At 30.7% G+C, this 23,011-nt stretch overlaps 2 protein-coding genes across 2 annotated transcripts in view; one reads left to right on the top strand and one right to left on the bottom strand.

Annotated features, from left to right (window-relative positions):
* The window catches only part of LOC143055535 (caspase-3-like), a 43,423-nt gene extending 33,992 nt beyond the window's left edge, over positions 1-9,431 (top strand). The window contains exons 8-9 of the mRNA XM_076228689.1: positions 2,673-2,829; positions 3,507-9,431. Coding sequence (XP_076084804.1) covers positions 2,673-2,829; positions 3,507-3,751 — 402 coding nt within the window. The 3' untranslated portion in view covers positions 3,752-9,431. The remainder of the gene's footprint in view (positions 1-2,672; positions 2,830-3,506) is intronic.
* LOC143053644 (uncharacterized) lies at positions 4,898-5,659 on the bottom strand. Its single transcript, XM_076226432.1, has one exon. The coding sequence runs from the start codon at positions 5,657-5,659 to the stop codon at positions 4,898-4,900; it is 762 nt and encodes a 253-aa protein (XP_076082547.1).
* Positions 9,432-23,011: the final 13,580 nt, after the last annotated feature.

The following is a 23,011-nucleotide window of genomic DNA, read 5'->3' as shown; positions in this document are numbered from 1 at the left end:
CTTGTTTCATAATTTGACAACAAAATATTGGACTTCAAATTACTATACGAAACCCAAATTACTATACGAAACGGTATTTAATAATAAATCAAACAATAATACATAGTCATTTTATTACATTCAATGTAGATTTCATACCAATCACGTTTACACAAGTCTTGATTAACATACATAAATAAGTTAACGGCTCGTGATTTGTTCTTCCATGGAAGTGTTAATCCGTGTACAAACACCCGGCCCTTACAAATGTCTCTAATTAGTTGCATATGGATCACTGCAGGGCACTTTGATTTAACTCTTGTTCAGAAATATGATCTGACTTACAAGTTAAGATGAAAGTCTGTTTCTCGGTTTTGTTACAAAAGGTCCTGCACATGAAAAAATCCTCTCGGAAGAAACGGACTATGCTGGTACTGCTATAACACGATGTGCTATTATAGATAAACCTGAGACTACATTTTAACACATACAAGTCGCAGGATAAAGATATTTTCGTTGTGAATGGATAGTATTTTCATTAGTATTATGAAGGATATTTCAAAGGGAACTAACGCGAGGAGAAATGTAAATATCTAGTCAATCAAGTATCCGAGTACGAAATTATACTCAGGTACTCGGCCTTCCGACGTTGCCATCCCAATTGTTTTTAGTCTATGACACAAAATATATTTAAAAGATCTAACAAAGTCAAAAAAGGACACAATGGCGTAAGATAAAGTAATTTTTTTTTAGAAAATAAATTTGTTGTTGAGGTACGAGTACAGAAGTGAACATTTATTCTTATAATAAATACTTATATCACACAAAATAAGTCAACAGTTATGTTTGTCATATTTTTCCCTGTAAGTATATTGTATTATATGAATAAGCTCGTTTTGCTTTAAATTTTTCATGTTGTGCCTTTTATTGCTGGTATTCCGGTAAAGGTTTTGCACGGTAAAATAGAAATAGGTGTCCACAGTCCCAATACCCAGCTCTCACTTCATTTCATTTTCCACGAACCTTCAAACTTGTATAAAATCCTTATTTGATATACAATTCAGTAAGAAAACATATATATTAACAAATTTCATCTTTATTTTTTTCTTAAACTACCATGACCAACATTTTGAACAATATTTGTATATGACAAAGGGACATAGAGACGGACAACTGGATGGACGCACATACAAGAAAACATAATGCCCATATTCTATCGTGAATGGGGCATACAAAAAGATATGAATGCTAGTACCGGCTTTAATCCATGTTCGAATATTTTCATACAATTCAATGGCATGATTAATGAACAATAATTTATAAGAATTCGACGAGTTATGAGAAAACTATATCCACATTCATGTGTAGAGAGAACATTCATTACCAAGTTCACAAAAAAATAATTTGAAATCGGAAAGAAATCATTCCCAGAATTTGAAAAGAGTCGCTCTTATTGTTTATCGCATTTCTAACAGCTATAATTACATTTAAGGAAGACTAATATTTTAATGTATTTGTACAAGCGTTTTCAAATAGATGTGTAGTAATTTTCAAAAGGGTTTAGAATTTTAAATAACAATTTTCAGTGTATCGACTGTCCTCTTCTATGCTACACACGTTATATTTGTGCTTGAATTTAGTTTTATATTGACCAATCATGACATGCTAAATCTGGATTTAAATCGATTATGTATGTAATGTCCCGTCAATTTTATTTTCAGTCACTAAATATAGCTGTATAATGCAAATAAACTGTTAACACAAAGATACGTCTCGACTTTTTGTTATCTTGATAATACTAATGTTGAAATCAAAATACCTATACTTTTACAAGTTATGCAAATTCGAAAAGTCAATGCACCATGACTGAAAGTACTTGGCTTAACCATATCCATGGAAATGTGATGTTTCAATGCTAATACAACTGAATACAAAATACCGCTGACTTTTCATAAGTCATTACCTTGAAACAAACATAAACAAACATTAACTTCTAAACTATGTAAAAGTGTCAAAGTCAATGAGTCATAATGCAAGGGTGGGTTATATAATATCTATTCTTCACCACATTCTTCACAAATATACAGGTATCTCATTATACCTTCAAAAATGGAAAAAAAAATAATGAATTTAATAGTACTTGTTTAAGACAAAAATAGGCTCTAGAAATTCATGCAACTACAACAATCTTAAAAACCATTATTTTTTTAACAATTGACAGCAGTTTATAAAATTTTAGATTAATTCCCTTTTACAATGTATATCTCTACACCATAATTTCTGATCAGTACACTACTTTACATTGTTCAATAATTATCATTAATTCTTATACATATTACTTGTTCAAATATATGAAAGTCAAACAGAACTGATTGTCTCTTCAAACATTGACAACATGTTGGATCTTGTGAAATATACTGTATTGCACATTCTTTAAAAAAATTTAAAATCATAGATATCTTGTGAAAATATTTCATTGTACAGCTGGGGGAGTGTAGGCTGAGGGGTTTGTAGGGGAAAATGTTGTTTTGAGGATTTGGTACTGGATTACTTTTTACTAGATCTATTATTGTTTTCATTTAGAAGTTTACGCAACATATAATTTGGTTTGCAGAAGGTCATATAGTATTTTGTTAAGGAAGACAAATAGACAATAACAATTACATTTGTTTTTTGTTTTTCATTTTCTTTAGTCCAGCAGAGACAGAATCAGGAGTAATGTCAATCTTATAGATCGAAACACACCTGATTGTCCTGCTGACCTTAGTGATTATAATGATTGGTTGGGAATACCAAGCATTTTTCTTCCAAATGAAGCTGACTTTTTATTTGCATATGCAACAGTTCAAGGTACTTTAATTGGTTAATACAAAAATGATTTAGAAGTAGGTGGTTCATGTATTACATTAATGAGAGAGGTAAATTTCAAGTTCCAATGAGAAGCAAATGCTTTAGAATCTTTAGAATTTTTTAAGATTTCAAATTGATGGAGATCTATAGCATTCAGCAGAGACTTACCATAAAGGAGATGATCCTATATGAATAAATTTAAATATGAGATAAACATCAATGAGAAAAGAACATAATAAGTCAAAATACCAAAAGATATCCAGCGGATAACAAAGAGTCCTCTAAAACAGTATATACAATTATGTCAGAAACAATCAAATATCAGCTATTATATCCAGAATCTCCGAATTATGGAAAATATTAAGATATTGCATGTATAAACAACTGACTAGGTTCCTGACTTGGTATAGACACATAAATACGAAGCAGGGTTAAAGCGCTACAAAATACATATATCTCATAGTATTCAATGCAGAAAAGGTAGAACCAAGAATTCAAGTATTCATGAAAATGCAAGTTGTCCTCAATTCTCAAAAACTGATACACAGGAAAATAGATAAATTCTCAGAAACTGTATCGTTAAGTAGTCAGTTAGTCTTAATGTTCTTTATTTTGAACTATTTAAAAAAAAAGTTCCATGTGATGATATATGAATTTTAGAAACTATCATATTGCAGGTCCTGATGCTTTTACAAATGCAGCAGAAGTTACTCCTTTCATTAGACATCTGTCAAAAGCCATCGAAAAAATGGAAGAAAATGAAGATTTCTGTTCTGTACTAACTACAGTGAACAAAACAGTTGGAATGACTTACAAGACAAATACCGGTGAAGCCAAGCTCAATAATGAAGTTCAGATGCCTTGTTTTGTGTCACATTTAACCAAAAGTTTACGACTAAGTCCGTTAAGATTTGACGGTTAATCAGTATATAGGCTTTAGTATTTAGTTTTGATGTTATATTTGTTATTCTCATCGGATTGTGTCTAATGTCTTATCGTTTGTAGTTGTAAATCTTATTTTTTTCTGTTGTATTCGTGTGTTATGGTAAGGATAATTAATCATCCAGTTCATTTATAAGATTTTAGTTTGGTTCAACTTTTATTCGATATATTTGGTTAACAGTTTGATTTAGAAGAAACACCGACATAGCTAGATAATAAATTAATTATCTTATTACTATCACAATTTGATATTAATTAGTATTGTAATTTTCATTGTTATTAATAAATGTTACACCAGCATTACAAACCTAATCTTGAAATCTATCCTAATTCTATCCTATTTTTGGGAAATTTTTAGAAATTCAAATGTTACGTCACTTTGAGCGTTTATCGATTTGGCTAACGCGGCTGTGAAGTTTTATGTATGTGCTGGATCTAGGTTGTTTTATCTATCCGTTTTTTATTCTGTAGTTAGTCACCGATTTTATCATTTATATCTATTATATAATCATTTTCTAAAAATTTACTGTTTGCAAAAGTAAGAATTATTCTAAATAATAGGCATGTTCTTATCCCAGACAGATAACCTTAGCCGTATTGGGCACAGCTCTTTGGAACTTTTGGTTCTCAATGCTCTTCAACTTTGTACTTATTTTGGCTTCGAACTTTTTCATCAGAGCGTCACTGGTTAGTCTTGTGTGGACGAAACGTCCGTCTGGCGTATTTAATTTTAAACCTGGTACCTTTTGTCAGCTATTATTCGTATTTCTCTGTCCTATATGTTCTCCCATTATTTGTGTTTTACTCAAGAAATACACGCCAGGTTGTTTAACATTTATTGTTTTATTATGATGTACGTTTCACCCTGAAATAAAGAACAAACCACATTTACTACATTGTAAGATATAAACATAACAGAATGATAAGTCTATATTATGCCATGTATTGTCCGATGTATATTGTCACTTTTATTCAAACAAACTTACGCATTGACGGGCTCCAATATGTAAATAGCTTGAGCAAATTAATGTCAACATTTCTCTGTTCCAGGGGAAATTTAGTATCGGGAAAGGAACGTAAATTACTATATCGCCTTGCGATACACTCCCGCCACGAACACTTCAGATTAAACAGTTACATTTGTTTGTTCTTCAACGGGCAGTAGTAAGACTAGTCTGTGCACTGAACGACGAATCTTTGTATCTGTGACATTTTGATAATCGGTTCCACTACCTCCTATGTTTTTGTAACGCACGGTCACATCACGAACATTTTCATCAAGACTCGGAATCGCTTCGTCAATTTGCCCCAGTTTCCATTTTCCACGCAAAGCATTGCTGTCTTGTACCAAAACCAAGTCACCTTTCTTGAGATTTCTATATGATGTATGCCACTTCTGTCTTATAATTAACGTATGAAAATAATCACGAATCCACTTTCGCCAAAATGAATTCACTACGTTCTGGATTAATACATGACGGTTTCTTGGATTACAATCCTGATTGTAATGTCCGTTCGGAACTCGAATACTAGCTCTCCCGAGCAATAAATCATTCGGACATAGGTATGTCCCTTCATTCGGATCACAGTTCTTGGTACCTATCGGTCTTTCATTTAACACATTAGCAGTCTCAAATAATACAGTTTGCAATTCTGAAAATGTCATCACTGAATCCCCTATGGCAACATCAAGACATTTCTTAACAGATTTGATAAGAGCTTCGCTAAAACCATTTTCCCATGGTGCATCAGCTGATTTTATTATATTCCATTGCATTCCTTTACTAGTTCCAAATGTTTTAATATCGTCCCAATCCCATGTGTGTACTACTTGCTTAAGTTCTTTTCCTGCAGCAACTAACTGCGTTCCGGCATCAGAAATCATCATTTGTATTGTAGTCCTATCATGTAATGTTGTCATTTTAATGTTATATTTAACATTGCCATAAAAGCGGGAGGTTTGGCATGCCACAAAACCAGGTTCAACCCACCATTTTTTTTATTCAATTGTCCTGTACCAAGTCAGGAAAATTACCATTGTTATATTATAGTTCGTTTCTGTGTGTGTTACATTTTAATGTTGTGTTTCTGTTGTGTCGTAGTTCTCCTCTTATATTTGATGTGTTTCCCTCGGTTTTGGTTTGTAACCCGGATTTGTTTTTTCTCTCAATCGATTTATGAATTTCGAACAGCGGTGTACTACTGTTGCCTTTATTTAGTATGTTCTGTTTTATGCATGAGGTCCTCGACGGGTCCTATGTTTCTTTTTTCTTAATTTTCGTGGTAATTTTTCTCTATTCTTTGTTTATTTTGCTCTTTTTTTCTATTCATTATATGTTTTACACCCTATTATTCTCTACTATTCATTTTTTTGCCTATTTGTTTTCATATTTTCAACATAAGAGAACATTTCATACAACTTTTGATAAAATGAAAAGGTGATGGCATAATAACGATTTATTAACACATCTTTAAAATGCCTTATTACTTTATTATACTGGAACCAATTAAATGAATTGTATTATATATATGTCCATACTTATAACTAGATTGTAAAAAATAACAAAATTTACTTTCTATGTTAATATATATAATTGTATTCATCTGTTTACTGTTAATTGTGTAGTAACTTACAGAGATGAACCGAAAAATACAGTTTAGCCTAAGTGCAAGTTTTTTCATGAACTATGGGAGGCAAAAGAACCCTTTTTATGTGATTGAAAAACTACCTACAAATAATTTTAGATTCAATGTTTACACTTTATCGAATTTTTGTTTTGTATGGGTTAGGAAGTCAAAGGATCCTAAAACGCAGTTACAGATCATTATATAGAGTGGATGTATTTTACACATTACATAATACTTTACATTGATAAAGGAATATCATGATTCCTCAAATTATTGCCTGTTTCTTTTTCACCCTGTGCAGTTAAATGATAATTCATTGGCATGATTGAATTGAGAATTTGCGTCAAATTGATGAACATCAATTTGACAGCTAAAGCTGGAACCAATATAAAAATATAAAAGCAGTTTTAATTTTGAGTACATTGCCACGTAAAATACTCATATTGAATTGAGTAATTGATAAGTTTGAATTTTGCTTGTTTTCTTTTGCTTAAACAAATGAATTAGAAGTTCTTAACAATAAAAGGTAGTAAACATTATCACTTCATTATCATATTACAGCCACATATATGCTTTCTCTTATATGAAAATTACTTATGTTTTATGCTACTTAATACTTTAAGTATTTAGTGACATTGGAATGTTTTTTTAAAAAAAACCTTTTAAGATATTTTTTCTTTCTTGTAACCTGCTTGTTTATGTGGTTATTATGTAATTGTTCATATACTTAAAACTATGATTATAGTTCATCATTAACATTGTGGACAGACTCTAAGGTAATATTCAATGAACAACATTTTTGTAAACAAAGACCAGGTTTGACCACAATGTTAAGGTCAGTACTTACAATCGTATTGCAGTCCCATATTCTTTATTTTTCTACTTGTATATAGTATCAGCATACTAACACAATCTGAAGCTGTATATGTTAAATAATGCTCAATTCTGCTAAACATTTTTTTGTTTTATATTTTTATTTTATTTTTTTTATTTTGTGATTTCTGTTATAATGTTGATTGGCTACTAATCGTGGGACACTTATTTTCGTGGATTTTATTGGTGGTGGTGAACCTCGGCTTTAAATGTTCGATAAAGTACAAAGTTTATGTAGGCTGTATTCAGACTTTGGCAAAAACACAACAAAAAACTATTCTCCAAAATACATTTGATTTCCAGACAATGACTTCAGTATAAGTGTATGGATCTCTATGAAACTGTATCACAAGGTTTTAAACCGCAAACGGGAAATTGGGATAGATTTTGTTTTGTCTTAACTGTTTAGAAATAAGGGGCAAGCACTAGCATGTATCTTTTTTATGACAATAACCTGTCTTTAAGTGTATGAATTTCTATTAAATTGTACCACAAAGTTACTGTAACATAAAGGAGTAGGTTCAGTAAGACCCCTTTTTGGCCCCAAAATATAGCAGTTTTACAAAATTGTTAAAATGTAAACCTTTAGTTATTTATTGGACAGTAGAATGCTTATGCTACATAAATATGGGCTGTTTTTGACAATACAATGCATATATATCCGGTACTAGCACCATTAAGTCATGCTAAATTACTGAAATCCTCATAATTCTAGCATTTTAGTTAAATTTTAGACGGTTTTCGTGTAAAACGAAAGTGGCCGCATTCGTGTTCATCCTTAATATTGAAATGTAAGTGGTATTTTATGATAATACATAACATATATAAAGGTTGAGGATGAACACGGATGCGGCCACTTTCATTTGTACCAAAAACCATCGGAAATGTGACATTTTTCGGCATATTAGGTAGATTTTTCATATTTGAGGTTGAATCAGATCGTTTTTAATGACTAAATCTGTTAAAATATTTCACATAAACTAATTAATTCAAATAAAATAGTCACTTAAGTGTTTAAAAAGTGGTCAAAATCTTTCGTCATATGAACCTGAAATTTGAGGCCAAAATCGGTCCTTACCGGACCTACTCCTTTGACAGTGGTATTATTATTACTGAGAAATTTCGTTATAGTAATACAATAAAATTGATGGTATTTTTTCAGTCCCAATTATGATACCATGATGTAAATTGTCATCTGAATAATCATGAAATTGGAGAGAAACTCGCTCAGCTTAAAAAAAAAACTATTTTTATCAACGTTATCATGCTTTTCAATCAAAAAGTACCTTACTCTTGAAAGAGTTTTCTTTAGAGGTTTTAATGTTTTTCAAATCCTCCTTCTTCTAGAAATACTGAATAAAAGGTAAATAAAATGTTAGAATTAGAGTTGAGCTCCATAATGGTTTAAGGTAGTTTTGATTAAGAAATTTTTGCAATGTTTTTGTAATTGAAAAAAATTGCATCAAAATAGGTGATGCAAAAATAAAAAAAAAATCACACTTGAAATTTTTACGGCATCTTTTGTTTAAAATCAAAAATATAAATTTCAAATATATTTGTCCATTGTTGTCAATTCTTGAAAATATCACAATAATAAGTGAACGCCAAAAATTCTGAGTTTACAATATTGCCATGTTTTAAAATTCTGTTATTGCTAATACAGTTACATTAGTATACTTCAAATGTGCACAGACACAGGATACATTTTCCTTATTTTGTTTTTGGAAGAGGTACAGTCATTTTGTTCCACAACACATATTATTTGCTGTATAAAAAAATTGTATGAAATCTTAAGGTTAGGTAAAAGGAAAAAAGCTGGTAAAATATAAACATTGTTATTTTAATTTTGGCCTACCCAAAAAATGAACATTTTTATCTTATTTACAGCATAATTCAGACTGTGTTTACCTATCGTCTTGAAACGGATTAATTTATGAAATTGTGCCATTGTTCGATGTAACTTAAAGTTTAGTTGTCAGAAAGTTACCTTTTCTTGGTACATGTAACTTCTGCCTCTTTTGTATGACACTCTTTTTACACATGTCTTTGTGACGAAAATTAACCATTTCACCATTGTACACATCTATTTGTGTTCATTGACTTTATGAATAATTTATACAGCTGCCATACACATTTGCTTTCAAATAAAAATAATATAAATTCTACTTGCTTATGTTTCATTTTGAGCAAAACATTATTTTACCTCATTCCATTATCCTTAAAAGGTACTTGGTTTTATGAAAAATAACTTTTACCACTTGCTGTGAATTTTGACCTAGTTCATAATATTTAAAATTTGATCATGGACAAAAATTTTCAAGAGTTGAGGTCATATTGATCAACGAAGATGGTTAGACTAGTGTGAACATAAGAAGATGTGGTATAACGGCCAATGATACACCTTTTACCGAAAACCAAATGACAGAGACGTAAACAACCATATATAGGTCACCCTATAGCCCTCAATTATGAGCTAATATCATATTGCAAACCAAGCTATAAAAAGGCCCTGGGATATGAAAAACAATACAAACTTGTCAATCAATAACTCGTGGTAACGAAATTCCAAACTGAATTATTTACCTGTGATACAATGATAAAAATTACATGACAGGTATAATTTCCTCTTAAGATCCTGTTTTTATTATTAGATTGTTTTACTGCTATTTCGTGAGTTAAGACATTTTTGGGCTTAAATACTGACTGTAGTCTAAAACAACAATATCATATATTCACAAAATCATATTATCATGTTGATCAAATTTGACCCTTATAAGTTTAATTAAAACTTCCGGTTCTGAAAACATTTTACCATAACTTTGCAGTATTATGATATATAAGAAATCACTTAGTTCTTCTAAAACCTTAGTCCTCATAAAATTTCTTCTTTCATTTCACTCTAAACAAGATTGCACAAGCTAAAATGTCTCGCCTATTTTACAAGCATTTTAACGGATGCCACATGTGGAGCAGGGTCTGCTTACCCTTCCGGTGCACATGCGATCATTCCTAGTTTTTTCGTGGGGTTCGTGTGGCTTATTCTTTAGTTTTCTACGTTGTGTCATGTGTACTGTTGTTTGTCTGTCTTTTTCATTAATAACCATGGCGTTGTCAGTTTATTTTCGATTTAAGAGTTTGACTGTCCCTCTAAAATCTTTCGTCCCTCTTATCCAACATGAAGGTTTAAGAGTATCTCACAACCATAACATCAATGTACTATGATAATGAGGTCAACGTCAGATAAACCAAGCAAGACAGACATCATGCACATCTTATAATCATGCAATACATAAAAATGTACCAAGTCAGGAATATGACAGTTGTTATCTATTCGTTTGATGTGTTTAAGCTTTTCATTTTTTCATTAGATAAGAGACTTGCCGTTTTACATTTTCCTCGAAGTGCAGTATTTTTGTGATGTTACTTTTTTACGGATTATTAATTAACATCTAAATTGATTTAAAAAACACAAACACGACATGAAGAATAAAAGCACATATAATGCAGAAGGAACAACAATTAAGCACGAATAATACAGAACATAAACATCAAAACTCATTATATAATAGCAACAACATTATCCCAAGTGTAAAAATAACAAGCAATGCTAGAATACTGAAGCGGAATAACGTCTTCCAGTTTTTGTAATTGAATTGTGTGTATTGCCTTCTCTTTGTTAGTCTTGATACGGAATCATAGCCACTTCCTTTGATACGTGCTCTTCTTTGAGGTTGTCAGTAGCGTGTATGATTTTTTTGTGATGGTTTGTCGTCTTTTGTTCTTCGGTTTGGTGATAGTGTCATAGCTGTCTGTTTCTTTCAAGCTATTATTTTATGAAATAGTCCTTGTAGGTAGTGTTATTTGCTATTTAGTCCGAAATTTCCAGGATTTAAGTAGACGAAACCATAAGTCTTCTATTTATGCATTTGGTATCAGTAGTAGGATTGCTACCTTGTGTGTAAGTGGTAGAAAGCCTGATTGCTCTTACGAGTTGGTGACAAGTTCTGTTGACAAAGTTTACAACGAATGTGGGTATATTGGAAACAAATCCATAATAGTGATTCCCGACAGTAGCTAAGGTACATGAATCAAATAACAGGTATAACTTTATTTTAAATCAATATCAAATAAAATTTTGGACATTCACTTATCAATTCTTGTTTATTTAGAAAATCAAATAACGGTTACCTTGTTTATATAAGAACATTCAAAACGTAGAACAATCTGGAATAAACCAATACTGATAATAATACTTAATTATCTATTTAAAAATACAAGTACCACTTCTGTGAGTCTTAGTCTCCTGTTCACAGTCAGGGAGCTGGATTTTGGATTTCAAGCAGGACAAGTCTTTTTTATAATGCACAAGCTCTTAATTCTAGCGATATAAATGATAAAATGTCAAAACAAATAAAATATCAACAGTAAAAAAACTTTACATGTCGATACTTGTAGCCAATTGTTTTGAGAATGAAATTCTGTAAACTTCTCCATCCTTCTATTTTCTCAAACTCTTTAATTCTTTCTCAATAAGTTTTCTTTTATATTTATCAATTCAGAACGGATTAATTTCATAGGCCTAGCTTGGTTAATATATTTTGTAATGGAGCAACACAAATTGAATCAACATGATATTCAAAGTTAATGATTTTAAGTTCTATTTATAATGAACATAAATAAATTATAGTTATATTTATTATGAAAATTAATACAGTATAGTCGTACTATGAAAATTGATACATGATAGTTATTTTAATTATGTTTATTACGAACATTATTAAATTATAGTCATATTTATTATGAATTATCTTTAGTTTATAGACGTTTCTTTTTGTTTGTTAGATTAATTTTTGTTTTGATTCTCTCGTGCACATATTAGTAGTAGTACATTGCTTCAACTGGTTAATTCAGACTAGATAACTTGGTGTATGTGATAGAGTATTCAGTTGCAAATCTGAGTATCCCAAAAATACTTACATGGCTAGATAATGTTTCTAAAGAAAAACAAATTCGTTGTACCCTTTTGTGACCCTCAGTGAATGGTTGAATATATCAGTGACTTCTTATGAATATGCCTTTAAAAACCATTTACAGTGTTAACAATTACTTAATGCTGCTTTGTGATCTGGTTTGACTTTGTGTTCTTGTTTAAAAAGGTATTTATTAAATTAAACTGATTATATTATTTTTACTTAATAAGTACTTAGAATATACAATTCCTTGTTAAATGGACTTTCGTTAATCTGTTATTGCTTTTAACAATGACCTTCAAAGCGTATTATTGTTTTTCATTGTGTAGATATATTCTCGAGCTTGGTAAAACAACAAATTGTCGATTATAAATTCTTTACAGAGTTTACATTTCAGATAAAATTAAATAACACTTGTAAATCTTGAAAATTGAATATGATTTCGCTTTATCCTGTTCTATCGACTTTATCACATGTTTATATAAACATTCCTGCTTTACTGAATTGAATACTTTATTTACACTGTTGTTTTACTATCAGAGAAAGGCAATGATAAGTCATATTGCCCTTTTATTCAAAATCATTTTTTTGTTTGAATTAATGGCAGATTGTTCAAGCATACAGTACACTACAAACCATTAAAAGTCTGAAATGACCTATATCTGTACTAGACTGTACTGATTTTTACTCGACCAGTCTGAATTCGTCTGAGATTTACTTGTTAATACTCGACTGTAGTCTGAATCATACTTAACAGTCTGAATGTGTACTTGACCAGTATTTAATCGTTTTATACGAGTCTGAACCGTACTAGACCTAGTCTGAACCGTACTCGACCTAGTCTGAACCGTACTCGACCTAGTCTGAACCATACTCGACCTAGTCTGAACCATACTCGACCAAGTCTTAACCAAACTAGACCTATTCTTTGTATCTATCAACTGAATTGTATTAATTTAGGATTTTTTTTAAATAAAAATGAAATTTGAACAACAACTTGAAATTAAAAATGTATTCAATACAGTATTGAAATTAAAAATTCACAATAATCAATCATAATATAACTTCAACTCAATATTAATCAACACTTACATGATAATATCAACTTTTAAAATATTAATAAAACAAGCTGATCAAATAATCTAAAAAAATGAATTGTGACTAATATTTTCAATATTATTCAAAATTTTATGAATATTTCGGAAGTTTCTTATGGTAACTGGAATATTTTCACCATTAACTTAAGCCTAGTATAGATTTATAGTGTTAGTTGAGTTCAGGTAATAATGCAGTGAATGTTTTTTTTTTATTAAGATATATATAAAATAGTATTTAAAACAACTTAGTAAATTTTAAAAGAATGAGAGCTTAATTGTTTAGTTTTATTAAACCAAGAATTTTATATAATCATTATAATAGAATTTCCATAGCAATCCTTGTTAACCTTTTCAAAAAAGGAAATGTATTCCAAAATAACAGTAAAACAAATTTTCAATTAATTTAAGTATTTTTTTGTCAAATTAACATGGCGTATATAAAGCACTTTAAGGAAGCTCGCTTGTCATGTTTTGGAATTTTGGTCACATTTTTGGAATCCTCTGGTTTTATCCATTTGAATGCCTTAACAAAATTTGCCTGGTGACCCCCATTTTTCTTTTTATAATTCTTTTACATGTATAATGATAAGCTGTCTGTTAAAGTCTTATAAAATTTTAATTACTTTTTAATAGTTTTTGAAGACTTCAACGTGTCAATGATAAAGCTATGAAAAGTCAAGAGAGAACATTTTCCCGCCAAAATTTCAATGGCTAATATCTCGAAAACAAGCACGGTGTCCTATATATTTTTTTGGCTTTTTTGATTCCTTTATTAATTCCCTATCAATATATGCTAGTGTTTTGAAAAGTTAATTACTTTGAAACTGAGAAGCCAGCTCCCTTAATATGTTCTAATTACCTCAGTACATGTCTGTTTTACAGGTAAAAAGTAAGCCCTATTTTCTTAGATTCATATATTACTTATCTAGTACATATATGTATATTCGAAAGGCCTTGTTATTTAACTTAAACAGGATGTTGCAATTTTGAATCAATGTTATTTAGAATTTAATACCTCTGACCAGGTGTGATCTTATTTATGAGTTTGCCCCCAAGCAGAGGTTATACTTTATATTTCAACACTAATCAGAAAAACAATTTTATTCATTTATTTAATTTTATTCCTTTTTAATATAAGCTATAAATAATATATATGTTTTTTTTATCCTAAATATAATCAAAGATATATTTCTTTTATAAGGTTAAATTTTTTTATAAATTTTGTTGGCTGTTGTTATATATGTCAGTTAAAAAAGAAATTTATTTTAACAGTTAAAAAAGTAGAGGTTTATGGTCTAGTATGGTTCAGACTGGTCGAGTATTGTTCAGACCTTTGGTTAAGTATTGTTTAGACTGGAAAAATAGGTCGCGTACATGTCGAGAATGGGTTAAGACTGTTTCAGACTGGTCGAGTAATAGTTCAGACTATTTTCAACGGCAAAGATAAGGGTCAAGTATGATTCAGTACAGTCAAGTATGGTTCAGATTGGGGTCGAGTAATGTCAAGTAAAAGTCAGACCAATTCAGACTGGTCGAGTAAAAATCAGTACATTCGAGTACAGATATAGGCCATTTCAGACTTTAATGGTTTGTAGTGGTATATGAATGTAAATGTAGTATTTTATCGATTCTTTTACCTTTACCTTTAATTCAACAACATCTACTTTTGAATAAACGTCCTTGTATGACCTTAAAACTCTGTCTAAACTGTTGAATATAACTCTTTTATGTAAAGGTCAATATAAATATAGGACAATGAAACTCTACACAATAGTAAATAGATGAATACAAATGACATTGAACAAAACTTTTCAAAAATTTCTTGAGGAAAAAAAGCATGAATTATTTCACCACTGGCAATTTCAAAAACTATTATGTTGTAAGTGTCCACCAGCCGGTTACAACTTTAAACACAAGAGTCGTATGGACGACTGGATATTTAAAAAGTTTTATGATGATAATGGTCTTGTAAATAAAGCACATATTATCCGTAATGGCGGAAATTGTGTACAAGTGTGTCTACACAAATATGTCACACGAAATATTGCAATTGACAAGCTGGATATTAGTACAATATCGTTTCTTCTACGGAATTGTTTGAATTTATCCGCAAACGAAAAATCTGCATTGGATATAATAACCAATACAAGAAGCAAGATTTGCCATGCTCATTCTACTAACTGCTATTCCATGTCATGTTTTAACGTAATGTGGGCTCAATTCAAGAATGCTTTAGTAGATCTAGCGGACCCTCCTTACAAACGGATTATCCAAAAACATATTGAGTACGTGCGCAAAGTTTATTTAGAGAAAGAAGAAGTCACAGAATTTTTAAAAGGTGTTGGAAATATTAATATGGAAGGTATATTAAAGATAATGTGCTTCAATCACTATTAAAATATAGCAATGCTCACTAGCTATAGTGATATCTATACTTATGAGCAAGCCATTACCATTTACCACGGGCTTGCTTTACGAACGAAAGGTTCCCGAATGTATCAGAAACTATATATAAATATGTCTTCAACTGTAAATCTTATGCTGTCTTAACATTATCATATAATGAGGATGATTTACTCTGGTATCTATGGTGAGTTTATTTACATGTCTGTCTGAAGATAGTTTATACCCTACTAAAACATAACTTTCTCAGTCATTTTAATAGTAACACTATAATTGTAATAGTAACTTTATTTTAATCAATATTGATATAGGTGTGCATCACGAATATTGATTTTTTTTTGATAGGTTACATCTCGACAGGTGAATGTAATATCCTCGTAAATAAATACAATATAGGACAATTCTAAATAGTTAAAAGACTGTTAAAACTTTAAATGTAATCTTAAACTACATGTATATTAAACATACCTGCATGTATTTAAAAACCAACGGATGACACGACGGGTTAATGCAAAACATATTAGTCGAAGATAAACTGCCAATGTAATTGTAGAAAAGCAAATTACGTAAAAAGGACTAAGACATAGCCCCCCCCCCAAAAAAAAAAAAAAAAAACAACAAACCAAAAACAAACAATCCGACTGAACAACACGAATCACATCAACAACTTGGGGTCAACTCAGGCTCTCCGGAAGGGTAATCATATACTTTTCCCACTACATGCAACCGTTTCTGATAGTTAGTGGTAAAGTATGCTGTAAAAAAACATTCAAGCTGAAAAACTCATTAATAAAAAACATGATTGGTCATTTAAACTTAAAACTAGTTTGAACTTATGTTTGGAAAAAAACTGCAGTCAAAAGTTTGATTCAAAGTCAAGTTAAGACTTCTGGCATACTTTAAAGTATTAAAATAAGCAACAGAGCGTATGATGTTTTGATAATTGGGTTTAACATGGAACAAACTGAACTATTTTATTGTTTTTTGCATAAACAGGTTGGGTTTAAGAAAAAATTATAAACAACGAAATAAATCTGATCATATAAAGTGCTATCAATTATTGTCCATCAGCAACAAAGTTCGATCAAAATACATGTTAAATTAAAGTTGTTTTGTTGTTGAAACACAAGTCAATCAAACCATGCAAACAAGTATAGTTCTTTTTATGAGTACAATGACACCTGCCTAATCCGACACCTGAGTATTCCAACATCCTGCTTTAATCGACACATTGTCATGGTCCCAATATATGCATATACTTGCTATCTCTGCAAACAAAAAACCCAGTAATCCGACACTATGCTGTCATTTTGCTGGTCCCATAAAGTGTCGGATATCACAGTTTGCACTGTAAACAAGGTATTAAACTAAACTGGAAATCAACATCAAGTTTAGAAAACCTGCATAACTTCTTACTGCTTAATTTCATGATTTTAGTTCAATTATTTTAAAATTTGATGTTACTATATTTTTTTTCTTATTCAACCTATTTATTATGATTTAAAGACATATTGTGCATTATAACTTACCTTAAGAAATAAATTGCAAACACTTGATAGTATGACTAAACCTTTCCAAGTTATGTAAACATGAACACTTAGGAACTAAGCTTACTCCATAATATGTCTTTAAATCATAATAAATAGGTTGAAAATGAAAAGATCAACTAAAAAGAAAAAAAGATAGTTACATCAAATTTAAAAATAATTGAACTCACATCATGAAATTAGGCAGTTAAAAGAAATGGAGGATTTTTAAAGTTGATGTTGATTTCAAGTTTTATTTTATACCTTGTTTGAAAATCTTGTCTTAATCTAAACATTTCATTTCCAATCAGCATAGACATAGCTTAATTTTACTCTTGTACTGGAAGTGTATTCATCAAGATATTCTTTAAATCATGCAAGACATTACATAATCCTTCTTCCTTTCAAAATTTGCGTTTTCATTGTTTATGTTTAACGCTTGAGCTGCTTTTGTATTATCAGGTTCTGATAATATAATTGGTGTTTTTCTTGTTATGAATCGGCCCCATTCATATGGCGTAGCTCTACGTTTTTTTTCTTACTGAGTGGACTTATAAACTGGTAAGTTGTCTACTTAATATCTGGAGTTACCATTTTCCACCTTTGTTATATGTAAACCTGATATTAGACGTTTGACTATCTGTTTTACTGGCGTTTCATTACAAACAAATGTATCCCTGCGAATATTTTGTATCATATAACTTTCTGTTCTGAGCCGAATATCCTGATTATTTCAACATCCTGCTTTAACCGAAACATTTTCATGAACCTAATTTATGCTAATCCTTACAGAGAAAGACCCTTAGTATTCCAACACCCTGCTTAATCAGACATATTTGTCTGGTCCACTTAAGTGTCGGATAACACATGTAACATTGTGATACTAAAAATTAAAATAAAAAAATACTGATTTTCGACGAAAATTCAAAACGGAAAGTCCCTAATCAAATGGCAAAATCAAAGGATAACATACATCGAACTAATGGACAGCAACTGTTATATTCCTGACTTGGTACAGGCATTTTCAAATGAAGAAAATGGTGGATTGAACCTGGTTTGATAGTTTGATAGTGCTTAACCTCTCACTTGTACGACAGTCGCATCAAATTAAATGATATTGATATAAATGATGCGTGAACAAAATAAACAGACACAATAGTTAAAAATGTCAAAAATAAAGGTAAAAAGTCTAATTCGGTATGTCACATTTGTGAAAAGGGAACAAGACTAATCTAATCTAGTCTCAATCTCACATCTAAATTTTCATAAGCAGAAACAAAGCCTCATTTTACTTTTGTACAGGAAGATTATTCAGCAAGATATACTTTAAATATTGAAAGACATTACATAATCCTTCTTCCCTTAAAAAAATGCGTTTTCATTGTTTATGATTGACGTTTGAGCTGCTTTTGTATTATCAGGTTTTGTAAATACAATTGGTGTTTTTCATCTTTTTGACACGTTCCCATTCAAATGCAGGAGCTTTACATTTTCTTTACGTTTTCTAAAAGATTCTTTCTTACTGAAATTATACAATAGTATTGTCTAATTATTATTTGGAGTTACCCTTCTCCCCCTTTGTTATAGTTAGAAGTTTGGCAATCTGTTTTACTGGCATTTCATTAAATTTGTTATAGTTCACGAAAAATTGCCATATTTTGATTGGTAAATACGAGATAGATAATTTACTCGATTTCATGGCTTAGACAATTTTATGAACGTCACCCTCTCATGCAGATCAAATATCGAGAGATTTTGAAATAATTTTGATTTTAAGTGTTTCAACGCCACTTTTAAGCACCGCATTTAGGCTGTTTCGTGGCGGCCAGTTTTCACTGGTGGAGGAAACCGGAGTACTAGGATAACCACCGACCTTCGATAGGAAAACTGACAATCCTAGTCAATTAAGATTGGAGTCGAGTGAACCCGCACAGCGGGGTTAGAACTGACAACCTCAGTGTTGACTGGCTAGTGACTACAGTAGTAACTACTTAGACAGAATGGATTTTATTCACATAAATAATTTAAACGACATCCCTTAAGTTCTATGTTAAGTTTTTTTTAGAGACTGGCAAAATAAAAAGAAATAATCTTGTTTCACTTATGTCTTTTGCTAATAACTGTAACGTTGTTATGTACATGACGTAATAGTAAAGACATGTCCAGGGTTTCCGCTGGCAGTAGCCATTTTCGCAACTTGCGAAAAAATAGTAATTGTGGCGATTAAAATTCGTCATTGACGAAAGAATTTGGCGAAAGAAATATATATAACGATTTATTTTCAGCCATCTTGTTTATTTACTTTTTTCGGGTTTCTCTGACTTTACCGATCAGACAATATTCGTAATTCACCTTGAACTCGTTAAGATTTTGACAGAAAATCAAGAATCAGCTGATTGCATTCATAGCTATCGACATCAAAGGACTAATTAATAAAGGTGTTGATCGTATGATATGACAAAATGATATAGTTAAATAGCTTCTGTCACATGTCACAAAAGGGATTTATTAACCACTTTGCGACGCACGTGTTTGAAGCAAAATGTTTACGCTTCCTCTCCTTCTTTTAATGATAGTCCAGAAAAGAAAATTGTTGTTATGACAAAAAATGTTCAAAAGCAAGAAGGTCTCTGATTTAAAACTTTAACATTTAACTTTCATATAGATCATTGATTTGAGTGGGTACTTCAAAGTCGTTTCAGTGACACACGTGTTTCAAGCATATAGTTTTACTTATTTACGATGTTCTAGAAAAGAAATAAATAAAGTGGCGAAAAATATATTGTTTTGGCGAAAGAGGTAGAGAAAAAATAATTGACCCAGGGGAAACCCTGGACATGTCAATGTAAAAAAACCCCAACAATACCGACAAATCATACAGTATGCTAAATTAGATAACACATAGCTGATAGGGTGATAGAGCATCACTGCTAACCTTACCTATCTTTTTTGTACAGCCCTGGATTTATACCGATGCTGGTTGACTTATAGTTCACAATGGAACCATCAGCTCCAAAGCCAGTGCTTCCGTCCTGTCATGATTTATACCATATCGTTCTAAAATTGTCTTCTAATAAATTGAAAAATTATTTAGAAAAAAGAGTCCAAAAGGCATAAGCGACCTTATGATATATTGCTATTACTTTTATGTCCCTTTTAGTCAGATACCTCTTTACTAATTTCGGTTCCTATAAACCCATGGCGTTCAATTATTTGGTGTTGAGCACTCCAGATAAAGTTTAATCCAGAAAAGCGCTATGGGTGGACAATGTGTATACAGAGTGTTATTAAAATTTTGTTTTAAATTATGGAATAAAATTTGTCCATTATAATAATAAAAGCGACAATTACAAAAACAAGAAAAAAAAAACGAAATATAACGGAAAAACATCATAACTAATTCAAAAGAAAGTAAGTGTGTGGTCTAACAAACAATGAAAAAAATAACTTGAAAGTAACAAAAATGAGAACAAGATAGATCCAGGTCGTCTGTTACTAAGACAAAATGTCAAATCAGTAAAAACGATATCAAGAGAGAATTGATATTTGTCATATCACTTTAATACGATAAGTATACTACTGATACTACTGTATACTACTTTTGCCTTTATTTAGTTAGAATACCACTGAAAAACCAGATGTTCAGTTTTAATGTATTTTAACAAACGCTATATACATGTATCTGTATATTATTTGTTTTAAAATTGTAAGAACAACAATATAGAACTACACGGTAAATTAAGAAAAAGGAAATCAATAAAACTATTAAACACCAAACGTTTTGAAAACCACTTATATCCCAGACATTGAATTATCTCTAGAAACCGTTCAGTTAAACCTTGTGTTACAGCTTACTAAACCTCTCATTTGTATGACAGTTGTATATAGGTCCGTGATATTGATAAAATTGCGTGCGCAACTCAAACGGACAGAATTGGTTTAATTAGAAAATCATTGGGAAAAAACAGGTAAAACCGTATAAACATTATCATAGACATACACATAACTAAATCAAATAAAAAAAACTATATAGCATCAAACAAAGATTCTTCTATTTTTTTTTAATTTGAAATCAGTTCTAATCTTTTTAGAATAGTAAAACATAATAAAAACACACTGTCCCAATAAAGTACACATTTAGTAAGATATAAATAAGGGGATAACAAAATGAATGGACATAAATAAAATGTAAGGTAACCGAAGTGGCACTTTTGGTCTTCCTGCATCATTAAACAATGAAGACTGCTAAAGTGAATAAAAAGATGCACTATATTAGCACCTGGAATATCTAGACCATACTTCTGTTCATAAAGACTTGAGTTAAATAAAAATATGTTCTTTGAAAAAAACCTGACTCATTAGCAAAGGAGGGTAAGTTCTTACATATCATTTGACAATGTATACGCTTTACACGTGTGCTGGTATTCAGCTGAGGGAAAACATTGATTATTTAACAAAACGTTTACCTAAAAATCATTAACTTTGTTGACTGTTGAGTCATCACTATCTTTTGTTCACCAATGAATCTGTATTGGTTATGAGATAAAAAATATTACTGTGGATTCATTTATTTTCATGGGTATTAATTTTCGTGGATTGAGGAAAACCTGCATTTTCGTGGATATTTGATTTCGTGGTTTTACAACCTCTGCAAACAAAGCCTATTATAAATTTATATTTCGTTGAACATTTAAATTCGAGGTTCACCTGTACCCAAGAAACCCATAAAAATTGGTATCCAACGAATTATAATGAATCCACAGTATGTCAATTAAGACTTAAAAACTCTTTTTCAAGTCATGCAATACAGACCCTGATGTTCATTATAATTACAACATAAATTTCATATAGGCTGGTCATAGTTGTGGAATCTTCAGTAATTCTATTAGAAGAAATTAGTATTGTTTCACCTTTACCTGTTTTTCCCTGTTGAAAATGTTTCTGCATGAATTATGTTTTTACAGGAATTTTAGTATGTGACTATCACTGTTTTATAATATAGATAACAAGTCTAAAGCTAAACATTGTTTTTATTTGTTGATTATTAATTGATAACTCTCCCCTGTATTTCTTCTTTTATTTTATTTATCCTACATTTAACATGCAATTTAGAGGGAAGATAAAGAAAGTTATTCACAACTTTTGGTATGTTTCGGCATGTATCAGATTTAATTTCTCACAAACGTTATGTTATACTGAGACTATTTGCAATTTCAAGTTGTGTATTTTTACTGATCATGCTTTTTCCTGGATTAAAGAGTTTTATCTAAAAAAAGAAACATGGAAATGTAATACTTGCTTGTCTATTCAAAGGAAAAACGCTTGCATGTCTTTACAAAACACTAAAATGTTGACATTTACCTCAAAAGCAAACCAAACATTCAGAAGTAGAAACGTTACTGTTAACATTAAAGTTGTCATATTTGGTATGAATATTGATTCAATCATAGTGTTTGAATTTGCATCAGAAATAAACTCATTTATTGTAAAACCAGTTTTTGAAATGCTCCGGGTTATGTTCTTCTCATATACTATATAGTATTTCATGTTGATATGATAAACCCCTAATTGGAGGCATGGTGCTTGTATTCATAAGATGAAGACATAATCATTCAATCAGTGTAATCCTTCACCCAGAGACCTGATTCAGCTTGTCCCTAAACTAAATTTGTGCAAGACCAATGAATATTGGCGTCACATTAGACTCAGAAAAAGTATCAAAATAAACTCAGCAAAAAAACCA

This window comes from Mytilus galloprovincialis, chromosome 12, assembly GCF_965363235.1.
Source record: "Mytilus galloprovincialis chromosome 12, xbMytGall1.hap1.1, whole genome shotgun sequence".
Classification (NCBI taxonomy): Eukaryota; Metazoa; Mollusca; class Bivalvia; order Mytilida; family Mytilidae; genus Mytilus; species Mytilus galloprovincialis.
Note: the sequence above shows the minus strand (reverse complement) of the source record. Positions and strands in the feature narration are given on the sequence as shown.

Excerpts from the sequence above, each read along its gene's own strand:
- LOC143053644 (XM_076226432.1), bottom strand. The coding sequence starts at position 5,659 with ATGATGATTTCTGATGCCGGAACGCAGTTAGTTGCTGCAGGAAAAGAA.